Source organism: Salvelinus alpinus, chromosome 3, assembly GCF_045679555.1.
Source record: "Salvelinus alpinus chromosome 3, SLU_Salpinus.1, whole genome shotgun sequence".
Lineage (NCBI taxonomy): Eukaryota > Metazoa > Chordata > Actinopteri > Salmoniformes > Salmonidae > Salvelinus > Salvelinus alpinus.
The window spans coordinates 75890096-75902803 of record NC_092088.1 but is presented as its reverse complement, the minus strand read 5'-3'; the positions used below and the strand labels follow the sequence as shown (position 1 = coordinate 75902803).

General features: G+C 42.7%; 1 protein-coding gene across 1 annotated transcript in view; it reads left to right on the top strand.

The window, feature by feature from the left end:
- LOC139571340 (delphilin-like) overlaps positions 1-12708 on the top strand; it is an 87381-nt gene that overhangs the window by 35550 nt on the left and 39123 nt on the right. The window contains exon 12 of the mRNA XM_071394134.1: positions 1317-1598. Coding sequence (XP_071250235.1) covers positions 1317-1598 — 282 coding nt within the window. The remainder of the gene's footprint in view (positions 1-1316; positions 1599-12708) is intronic.

Below are 12708 nucleotides of genomic sequence, written 5' to 3'. Positions count from 1 at the left end.
GTGTGTTTGTGTGTGTGTGTGTGGGTGGTGTGTGTGTGGTGTGTGTTTGTTTGTGTGGGGGGGGGGGGGGTGCTGTGCTGCCCTCTTGGCTGTTCCTGATCACTGAATGAGTTGTTTTCATCGTCAGCTGTTGCTTTTCCATCTCAGTGTGGCTGTGATGAGCCCTATGTTTTACATCTTCAATTAGCACATCATCAGTTCTAGGATGAACATGACACAACTATTCTCTTGGTTATGTTACTAAAGACAAACAGACCAGACATGATGGCTTTTATCAGTGTTGTTGTCTACACGATGAGAAGATGATAGTCCTTCACCTCGTATCATTCTCCCTCATTCTCCCTCTGCTCTTCAGACAGACAGACAGACAGACAGACAGACAGACAGACAGACAGACAGACAGACAGACAGACAGACAGACAGACAGACAGACAGACAGACAGACAGACAGACAGACAGACAGACAGACAGACAGACAGACAGACAGACAGACAGACAGACAGACAGACAGACAGACAGACAGACAGACAGACAGACAGACAGACAGACAGACGAGGGAGAGAGAGTGGGATGATAGAGAGAGTGGGAGAAAGAGAGGGAGAGAGAGGTGGTAGAGTTATATATTGCTTACTCCCACACCTTTGCTGTTGCTGTATTGGTATCTCATGCTGCAGCAGTGAGAATCCACACTGTAGCAAATGACGCCACTGCACAGAGGGCTGCCTCACTGACTGGCTCTATAGAAATCTCTCTCTCTATCCATCTAACCTCTCCTCTGTATCCATGGACTACAGTGGCTAAATGGAAAGATAAAGACTTTTAAGAAGAAGTGTGTTTGTTTAGTTTTTGTCAATCTATGGATTTCTAAGTATGATTTTATGATGAATCTACTTCACCAAGTCAACAGTGATTTGTATTCAGCTGCATGGATTTTCTTCTCCATCCTGGATGCCTGATTCTCAGTTCCAGCTCTGACTTTTTCCTCTGAATCTCAGACCAGGGCTTTGGTATGAGTGGTGTGGTTTTTGGCACCAGAGTTGATGCAGACTGCTGAGGGTGTTCTCTGAGGTTTCTAGTAACATCTTCTGGTTCCCGGGGATCTCCGTAGATCTACACCATCCTTGTTTTTCTCTGATTCCTCTCTTACCTCTTGTTCCGGGCAGAGGTGACACAGACTGTTGAGGGGTGACTGCTAAAGTCTACCTGGTGGTACCCTCCCTTAGATCCAGAGGGACCTCCACCTCTTCACCCCTCCACCTTTTCCCCTACTTTCCCTTCATCTCACATGCTGGTCCCTCTCTCACCATGTTCACCAGGATCTTCATCCCCAAGAAGCACCGACAGCGGTTCGACGAGGCCGTGTCCCAGAGCCTGATCCAGAAGATCTGTCGCAGTAAGAGCATTAGCGAGCCGGGCCGGCAGGGCCGTTTGAGACGTAGCCGCAGCGAGGACCACCCTGACCGCCAGCACGGCTCCAAACGGGCCAGCTCAGTACCTCGGGATCCTGGGGAGGACGGAGGGGGACAGGAGAGAGGAGGGAGGGGGTACAGGAAGTCCACGTCGGGCAAACCTGGGCATCAATCAGAAGCCAATCAGAGGTTAGTATACTGTATGGCGTAGTTAGCTATGACTCCCACTCAGCTAAGAGAGAGAAGATTTAGGAGATACTGTTTGTGTGGTTGGAGCTGGAGATAAAGGAGATGCATTGGGTTTAAAATACCACTGAATGATTATATATATACATATATATACAGTTGAAGTCGGAATTCTACATACACCTTAGCCAAATACATTTATATACTCAGTTTTTCACAATTCCTGACATTTAATCCTAGTTAGGATCACCACTTTATTTTCAGAATGTGAAATGTCAGAATAATATTAGAGAGAATGATTTATTTCAGCTTTTATTTCTTTCATCACATTCCCAGTGGGTCAGAGGTTTACATACACTCAATTAGTACTTGGTAGCATTGCCTTTAAATTGTTTAACTTGGGTCAAACGTTTTGGGTAGCCTTCAGGTTTGTAGGCCTCCTTGCTCGCACAAGCTTTTTCAGTTCTGCCCACAAATTTTCTATAGGATTGAGATCAGGGCTTTGTGATGGTCACTCCAATACCTTGACTGTGTTGTCCTTAAGCCATTTTGCCACAACTTTGGAAGTATGCTTGGGGTTATTGTTCATTTGGAAGACCCATTTACGACCAAGCTTTAACTTCCTGACTGATGTCTTGAGATGTTGCTTCAATATATCCACATAATTGTCTTTCCCCGTGATGCCATCTATTTTGTGAAGTGCACCAGTCCCTCCTGCAGCAAAGCACCCCCACAACATGATGCTGCCACCCCCGTGCTTCACGGTTGGGATGGTGTTCTTCGGCTTGCAAGCTTCCCTCTTTTTCCTCCAAACATAACGATGGTCATTATGGCCAAACAGTTCTATTTTTGTTTCATCAGACAAAAGGACATTTCCCCCAAAAGTACGATCTTTGTCCTCATGTGCTGTTGCAAACCGTAGTCTGGCTTTTTTAGCAGTGGCTTCGGAGTGGTTTTGGAGCAGTGGCTTCTTCCTTGCTGAGCAGTCTTTCAGGTTATGTCGATATAGGACTCGTTTTACTGTGGATATAGATACTTTTCTACCTGTTTTTTCCAGCATCTTCACAAGGTCCTTTGCTATTGTTCTGGGATTGATTTGCACTTTTCGCACCAAAGTACGTTCATCTATAGGAGACAGAACGTGTCTCCTTCCTGGGCGGTATGACGGCTGCGTGGTCCCATGGTGTTTATACTTGCGTATTATTGTTTGTACAGATGAACGTGGTACTTTCAGGCGTTTGGAAATTGCTACCAAGGATGAACCAGACTTGTGGAGGTCTACAATTTTTTTCTGAGGTCTTGGCTGATTTCCTTTGATTTTCCCATGATGTCAAGCAAAGAGGCACTGAGTTTGAAGGTAGGCCTTGAAATACATCCACAGATACACCTCCAATTGACTCAAATGATGTCAATTAGCCGATCAGAAGCTTCTAAAGCCATCACGTCATTTTCTGGAATTTTCCAAGCTGTTTAAAGGCACAGTCAACTCAGTGTATGTAAACTTCTGACCCACTGGAATTGTGATACAGTGAATTATATGTCAAATCATCTGTCTGTAAACAATTGCTGGAAAAATTACTTGTCATGCACAAAGTAGATGTCCTAACCGACATGCCAAAACTATAGTTTGTTAACAAGAAATGTGTGAAGTGGTTAAAAAACGAGTTGTAATGACTCCAACCTAAATGTATGTAAACTTCCGACTTCAACTGTGTATGAAGTGTTCCAAACCGCTGGGTAATATCTAGGTAATTTTCCAGACATTGAAACATATCTTGTTTGTTGATCGATAATTTGGAACACCTGACACTGTTGATTAGGGAACGGTTTCTGCTACTCATCTAATATTATAACACCACCCAACGACTATAGCTATCACTGTCCAACATTATGCGACAGAGGAATCCTGATTATGACTCAGAAGTTAGGTAAACAGTCACACCAAACAGTATGCTCAGCTCTAAGATATATAGTAGCTCAGCTCTAAGATATAGAGTAGCTCAGCTCTAAGATATATAGTAGCTCAGCTCTAAGATATAGAGTAGCTCAGCTCTAAGATATATAGTAGCTCAGCTCTGAGATATATAGTAGCTCAGCTCTAAGATATATAGTAGCTCAGCTCTAAGATATATAGTAGCTCAGCTCTAAGATATATAGTAGCTCAGCTCTAAGATATATAGTAGCTCAGCTCTAAGATATACAGTAGCTCAGCTCTAAGATATATAGTAGCTCAGCTCTAAGATATATAGTAGCTCAGCTCTAAGATATATAGTAGCTCAGCTCTAAGATATATAGTAGCTCAGCTCTAAGATATATAGTAGCTCAGCTCTAAGATATACAGTAGGTTCAGCTCTAAGACATACAGTAGGTTCAGCTCTAAAACATACAGTAGGTTCAGCTCTAAGACATACAGTAGGCTCAGCTCTAAGACATACAGTAGCTCAGCTCTAAGACATGCAGTAGCTCAGCTCTAAGACATACAGTAGGCTCAGCTCTAAGACTAACAGTAGGCTCAGCTCTAAGACACACAGTAGGTTCAGCTCTAAGACATACAGTAGGTTCAGCTCTAAGACATACAGTAGGCTCAGCTCTAAGACATACAGTAGGCTCAGCTCTAAAACATACAGTAGGTTCAGCTCTAAGACATACAGTAGGTTCAGCTCTAAGACATACAGTAGGTTCAGCTCTAAGACATACAGAAGGTTCAGCTCTAAGACATACAGTAGGTTCAGCTCTAAGACATACAGTAGGTTCAGCTCTAAGATATACAGTAGGTTCAGCTCTAAGACATACAGTAGGTTCAGCTCTAAGACATACAGAAGGTTCAGCTCTAAGACATACAGTAGGTTCAGCTCTAAGACATACAGTAGGTTCAGCTCTAAGACATACAGAAGGTTCAGCTCTAAGACATACAGTAGGTTCAGCTCTAAGACATACAGTAGGTTCAGCTCTAAGACATACAGTAGGATCAACTCTAAGACATACAGTAGGCTAAGCTCTAAAACATACAGTAGATCAGCTCTAAGACATACAGTAGGTTCAGCTCTAAGACATACAGAAGGTTCAGCTCTAAAACATACAGAAGGTTCAGCTCTAAGACATACAGTAGGCTCAGCTCTAAAACATACAGTAGCTCAGCTCTAAGACATACAGTAGGTTCAGCTCTAAGACATACAGTAGGTTCAGCTCTAAAACATACAGAAGGTTCAGCTCTAAGACATACAGTAGGTTCAGCTCTAAAACATACAGAAGGTTCAGCTCTAAGACATACAGTAGGCTCAGCTCTAAGCCATACAGTAGGTTCAGCTCTAAGACATACAGTAGGCTCAGCTCTAAAACATACAGTATCTCAGCTCTAAGCCATACAGTAGTCTCAGCTCTAAGACATACAGTAGCTCAGCTCTAAGACATGCAGTAGCTCAGCTCTAAGACATACAGTAGGCTCAGCTCTAAGACTAACAGTAGGCTCAGCTCTAAGACATACAGTAGGTTCAGCTCTAAGACATACAGTAGGCTCAGCTCTAAGACATACAGTAGGCTCAGCTCTAAAACATACAGTAGCTCAGCTTTAAGACATACAGTAGGTTCAGCTCTAAGACATACAGAAGCTTCAGCTCTAAGACATACAGTAGGTTCAGCTCTAAGACATACAGTAGGTTCAGCTCTAAGACATACAGTAGGTTCAGCTCTAAGACATCTAGTAGGCTCAGCTCTAAGACTAACAGTAGGTTCAGCTCTAAGACATACAGTAGGTTCAGCTCTAAGACATACAGTAGGCTCAGCTCTAAGACTAACAGTAGGCTCAGCTCTAAGACATACAGTAGGTTCAGCTCTAAGACATACAGTAGGCTCAGCTCTAAGCCATACAGTAGGTTCAGCTCTAAGACATACAGTAGACTCAGCTCTAAAACATACAGTATCTCAGCTCTAAGACATACAGTAGGTTCAGCTCTAAGATATACAGTAGGTTCAGCTCTAAGACATACAGTAGGCTCAACTCTAAGACATACAGTAGGCTCAGCTCTAAAACATACAGTAGCTCAGCTCTAAGACATACAGTAGGTTCAGCTCTAAGACATACAGAAGGTTCAGCTCTAAGACATACAGTAGGTTCAGCTCTAAGACATACAGTAGGTTCAGCTCTAAGATATACAGTAGGTTCAGCTCTAAACATACAGTAGGATAACTCTAAGACATACAGTAGGCTAAGCTCTAAAACATACAGTAGCTCAGCTCTAAGACATACAGTAGGTTCAGCTCTAAGACATACAGAAGGTTCAGCTCTAAAACATACAGAATGTTCAGCTCTAAGACATACAGTAGGCTCAGCTCTAAAACATACAGTAGCTCAGCTCTAAGACATACAGTAGGTTCAGCTCTAAGACATACAGTAGGCTCAGCTCTAAGACTAACAGTAGGCTCAGCTCTAAGACATACAGTAGGTTCAGCTCTAAGACATACAGTAGGCTCAGCTCTAAGACATACAGTAGGCTCAGCTCTAAAACATACAGTAGCTCAGCTTTAAGACATACAGTAGGTTCAGCTCTAAGACATACAGAAGGTTCAGCTCTAAGACATACAGTAGGTTCAGCTCTAAGACATACAGTAGGTTCAGCTCTAAGACATCCAGTAGGCTCATCTCTAAGACTAACAGTAGGCTCAGCTCTAAGACATACAGTAGGTTCAGCTCTAAGACATACAGTAGGCTCAGCTCTAAGACTAACAGTAGGCTCAGCTCTAAGACATACAGTAGGTTCAGCTCTAAGACATACAGTAGGCTCAGCTCTAAGCCATACAGTAGGTTCAGCTCTAAGACATACAGTAGACTCAGCTCTAAAACATACAGTATCTCAGCTCTAAGACATACAGTAGGTTCAGCTCTAAGATATACAGTAGGTTCAGCTCTAAGACATACAGTAGGCTCAACTCTAAGACATACAGTAGGCTCAGCTCTAAAACATACAGTAGCTCAGCTCTAAGACATACAGTAGGTTCAGCTCTAAGACATACAGAAGGTTCAGCTCTAAGACATACAGTAGGTTCAGCTCTAAGACATACAGTAGGTTCAGCTCTAAGATATACAGTAGGTTCAGCTCTAAGACATACAGTAGGATAACTCTAAGACATACAGTAGGCTAAGCTCTAAAACATACAGTAGCTCAGCTCTAAGACATACAGTAGGTTCAGCTCTAAGACATACAGAAGGTTCAGCTCTAAAACATACAGAAGGTTCAGCTTTAAGACATACAGTAGGCTCAGCTCTAAAACATACAGTAGCTCAGCTCTAAGACATACAGTAGGTTCAGCTCTAAGACATACAGTAGGTTCAGCTCTAAAACATACAGAAGGTTCAGCTCTAAGACATACAGTAGGTTCAGCTCTAAAACATACAGAAGGTTCAGCTCTAAGACATACAGTAGGCTCAGCTCTAAGCCATACAGTAGGTTCAGCTCTAAGACATACAGTAGGCTCAGCTCTAAAACATACAGTATCTCAGCTCTAAGACATACAGTAGGTTCAGCTCTAAGCCATACAGTAGTCTCAGCTCTAAGACATACAGTAGCTCAGCTCTAAGACATGCAGTAGCTCAGCTCTAAGACATACAGTAGGCTCATCTCTAAGACTAACAGTAGGCTCAGCTCTAAGACATACAGTAGGTTCAGCTCTAAGACATACAGTAGGTTCAGCTCTAAGACATACAGTAGCTCAGCTCTAAAACATACAGTAGCTCAGCTTTAAGACATACAGTAGGTTCAGCTCTAAGACATACAGAAGGTTCAGCTCTAAGACATACAGTAGGTTCAGCTCTAAGACATACAGTAGGTTCAGCTCTAAGACATACAGTAGGTTCAGCTCTAAGACATACAGTAGGCTCAGCTCTAAGACTAACAGTAGGCTCAGCTCTAAGACATACAGTAGGTTCAGCTCTAAGACATACAGTAGGCTCAGCTCTAAGACTAACAGTATGCTCAGCTCTAAGACATACAGTAGGTTCAGCTCTAAGACATACAGTAGGCTCAGCTCTAAGCCATACAGTAGGTTCAGCTCTAAGACATACAGTAGACTCAGCTCTAAAACATACAGTATCTCAGCTCTAAGACATACAGTAGGTTCAGCTCTAAGCCATACAGTAGTCTCAGCTCTAAGACATACAGTAGGTTCAGCTCTAAGACATACAGAAGGTTCAGCTCTAAGACATACAGTAGGTTCAGCTCTAAGACATACAGAAGGTTCAGCTCTAAGACATACAGTAGGTTCAGCTCTAAGACATACAGAAGGTTCAGCTCTAAGACATACAGTAGGTTCAGCTCTAAGACATACAGTAGGTTCAGCTCTAAGATATACAGTAGGTTCAGCTCTAAGACATACAGTAGGCTCAACTCTAAGACATACAGTAGGCTCAGCTCTAAAACATACAGTAGCTCAGCTCTAAGACATACAGTAGGTTCAGCTCTAAGACATACAGAAGGTTCAGCTCTAAAACATACAGAAGGTTCAGCTCTAAGACATACAGAAGGTTCAGCTCTAAGACATACAGTAGGTTCAGCTCTAAGACATACAGTAGGTTCAGCTCTAAAACATACAGAAGGTTCAGCTCTAAGACATACAGTAGGCTCAGCTCTAAAACATACAGTAGCTCAGCTCTAAGACATACAGTAGGTTCAGCTCTAAGACATACAGAAGGTTAAGCTCTAAGACATACAGTAGGTTCAGCTCTAAGACATACAGTAGGTTCAGCTCTACGACATACAGTAGGTTCAGCTCTAAGACATACAGTAGGCTCAGCTCTAAGACTAACAGTAGGCTCAGCTCTAAGACATACAGTAGGCTCAGCTCTAAGCCATACAGTAGGTTCAGCTCTAAGACATTCAGTAGGCTCAGCTCTAAAACATACAGTATCTCAGCTCTAAGACATACAGTAGGTTCAGCTCTAAGCCATACAGTAGGTTCAGCTCTAAGACATACAGTAGCTCAGCACTAAGACATGCAGTAGCTCAGCTCTAAGACATACAGTAGGCTCAGCTCTAAGACTAACAGTAGGCTCAGCTCTAAGACATACAGTAGGTTCAGTTCTAAGACATACAGTAGGTTCAGCTCTAAGACATACAGTAGGCTCAGCTCTAAGACTAACAGTTGGCTCAGCTCTAAGACATACAGTAGGTTCAGCTCTAAGACATACAGTAGGCTCAGCTCTAAGACATACAGTAGGCTCAGCTCTAAAACATACAGTAGGTTCAGTTCTAAGACATACAGTAGGCTCAGCTCTAAAACATACAGTAGGTTCAGCTCTAAGACATACAGTAGGTTCAGCTCTAAGACATACAGTAGGTTCAGCTCTAAGACATACAGAAGGTTCAGCTCTAAGACATACAGTAGGTTCAGCTCTAAGACATACAGTAGGTTCAGCTCTAAGATATACAGTAGGTTCAGCTCTAAGACATACAGTAGGCTCAACTCTAAGACATACAGTAGGCTCAGCTCTAAAACATACAGTAGCTCAGCTCTAAGACATACAGTAGGTTCAGCTCTAAGACATACAGTAGGTTCAGCTCTAAGATATACAGTAGGTTCAGCTCTAAGACATACAGTAGGCTCAACTCTAAGACATACAGTAGGCTCAGCTCTAAAACATACAGTAGCTCAGCTCTAAGACATACAGTAGGTTCAGCTCTAAGACATACAGAAGGTTCAGCTCTAAGACATACAGTAGGTTCAGCTCTAAGACATACAGTAGGTTCAGCTCTAAGATATACAGTAGGTTCAGCTCTAAGACATACAGTAGGATAACTCTAAGACATACAGTAGGCTCAGCTCTAAAACATACAGTAGCTCAGCTCTAAAACATACAGAAGGTTCAGCTCTAAGACATACAGTAGGCTCAGCTCTAAAACATACAGTAGCTCAGCTCTAAGACATACAGTAGGTTCAGCTCTAAGACATACAGTAGGTTCAGCTCTAAAACATACAGAAGGTTCAGCTCTAAGACATACAGTAGGTTCAGCTCTAAAACATACAGAAGGTTCAGCTCTAAGACATACAGTAGGCTCAGCTCTAAGCCATACAGTAGGTTCAGCTCTAAGACATACAGTAGGCTCAGCTCTAAAACATACAGTATCTCAGCTCTAAGACATACAGTAGGTTCAGCTCTAAGCCATACAGTAGTCTCAGCTCTAAGACATACAGTAGCTCAGCTCTAAGACATGCAGTAGCTCAGCTCTAAGACATACAGTAGGCTCAGCTCTAAGACTAACAGTAGGCTCAGCTCTAAGACATACAGTAGGTTCAGCTCTAAGACATACAGTAGGTTCAGCTCTAAGACATACAGTAGGCTCAGCTCTAAAACATACAGTAGCTCAGCTTTAAGACATACAGTAGGTTCAGCTCTAAGACATACAGAAGGTTCAGCTCTAAGACATACAGTAGGTTCAGCTCTAAGACATACAGTAGGTTCAGCTCTAAGACATACAGTAGGTTCAGCTCTAAGACATACAGTAGGCTCAGCTCTAAGACTAACAGTAGGCTCAGCTCTAAGACATACAGTAGGTTCAGCTCTAAGACATACAGTAGGCTCAGCTCTAAGACTAACAGTAGGCTCAGCTCTAAGACATACAGTAGGTTCAGCTCTAAGACATACAGTAGGCTCAGCTCTAAGCCATACAGTAGGTTCAGCTCTAAGACATACAGTAGACTCAGCTCTAAAACATACAGTATCTCAGCTCTAAGACATACAGTAGGTTCAGCTCTAAGCCATACAGTAGTCTCAGCTCTAAGACATACAGTAGGTTCAGCTCTAAGACATACAGAAGGTTCAGCTCTAAGACATACAGTAGGTTCAGCTCTAAGACATACAGAAGGTTCAGCTCTAAGACATACAGTAGGTTCAGCTCTAAGACATACAGAAGGTTCAGCTCTAAGACATACAGTAGGTTCAGCTCTAAGACATACAGTAGGTTCAGCTCTAAGATATACAGTAGGTTCAGCTCTAAGACATACAGTAGGCTCAACTCTAAGACATACAGTAGGCTCAGCTCTAAAACATACAGTAGCTCAGCTCTAAGACATACAGTAGGTTCAGCTCTAAGACATACAGAAGGTTCAGCTCTAAAACATACAGAAGGTTCAGCTCTAAGACATACAGAAGGTTCAGCTCTAAGACATACAGTAGGTTCAGCTCTAAGACATACAGTAGGTTCAGCTCTAAAACATACAGAAGGTTCAGCTGTAAGACATACAGTAGGTTCAGCTCTAAGACATACAGAAGGTTCAGCTCTAAGACATACAGTAGGTTCAGCTCTAAGACATACAGAAGGTTAAGCTCTAAGACATACAGTAGGTTCAGCTCTAAGACATACAGTAGGTTCAGCTCTACGACATACAGTAGGTTCAGCTCTAAGACATACAGTAGGCTCAGCTCTAAGACTAACAGTAGGCTCAGCTCTAAGACATACAGTAGGCTCAGCTCTAAGCCATACAGTAGGTTCAGCTCTAAGACATACAGTAGGCTCAGCTCTAAAACATACAGTATCTCAGCTCTAAGACATACAGTAGGTTCAGCTCTAAGCCATACAGTAGGTTCAGCTCTAAGACATACAGTAGCTCAGCACTAAGACATGCAGTAGCTCAGCTCTAAGACATACAGTAGGCTCAGCTCTAAGACTAACAGTAGGCTCAGCTCTAAGACATACAGTAGGCTCAGCTCTAAAACATACAGTATCTCAGCTCTAAGACATACAGTAGGTTCAGCTCTAAGCCATACAGTAGGTTCAGCTCTAAGACATACAGTAGCTCAGCACTAAGACATGCAGTAGCTCAGCTCTAAGACATACAGTAGGCTCAGCTCTAAGACTAACAGTAGGCTCAGCTCTAAGACATACAGTAGGTTCAGTTCTAAGACATACAGTAGGTTCAGCTCTAAGACATACAGTAGGCTCAGCTCTAAGACTAACAGTTGGCTCAGCTCTAAGACATACAGTAGGTTCAGCTCTAAGACATACAGTAGGCTCAGCTCTAAGACATACAGTAGGCTCAGCTCTAAAACATACAGTAGGTTCAGTTCTAAGACATACAGTAGGCTCAGCTCTAAAACATACAGTAGGTTCAGCTCTAAGACATACAGTAGGTTCAGCTCTAAGACATACAGTAGGTTCAGCTCTAAGACATACAGAAGGTTCAGCTCTAAGACATACAGTAGGTTCAGCTCTAAGACATACAGTAGGTTCAGCTCTAAGATATACAGTAGGTTCAGCTCTAAGACATACAGTAGGCTCAACTCTAAGACATACAGTAGGCTCAGCTCTAAAACATACAGTAGCTCAGCTCTAAGACATACAGTAGGTTCAGCTCTAAGACATACAGTAGGTTCAGCTCTAAGACATGCAGAAGGTCCAGCTCTAAGACATACAGTAGGTTCAGCTCTTAGACACACAGTAGGCTCAGCTCTAAGACATACAGAAGGTTCAGCTCTAAGACATACAGTAGGTTCAGCTCTAAGACATACAGTAGGTTCAGCTCTAAAACATACAGAAGGTTCAGCTCTAAGACATACAGTAGGCTCAGCTCTAAAACATACAGTAGCTCAGCTCTAAGACATACAGTAGGTTCAGCTCTAAGACATACAGAAGGTTCAGCTCTAAGACATACAGTAGGTTCAGCTCTACGACATACAGTAGGTTCAGCTCTACGACATACAGTAGGTTCAGCTCTAAGACATACAGTAGGCTCAGCTCTAAGACTAACAGTAGGCTCAGCTCTAAGACATACAGTAGGTTCAACTCTAAGACATACAGTAGGCTCAGCTCTAAGCCATACAGTAGGTTCAGCTCTAAGACATACAGTAGGCTCAGCTCTAAAACATACAGTATCTCAGCTCTAAGACATACAGTAGGTTCAGCTCTAAGCCATACAGTAGTCTCAGCTCTAAGACATACAGTAGCTCAGCTCTAAGACATGCAGTAGCTCAGCTCTAAGACATACAGTAGGCTCAGCTCTAAGACTAACAGTAGGCTCAGCTCTAAGACATACAGTAGGTTCAGCTCTAAGACATACAGTAGGTTCAGCTCTAAGACATACAGTAGGCTCAGCTCTAAGACTAACAGTTGGCTCAGCTCTAAGA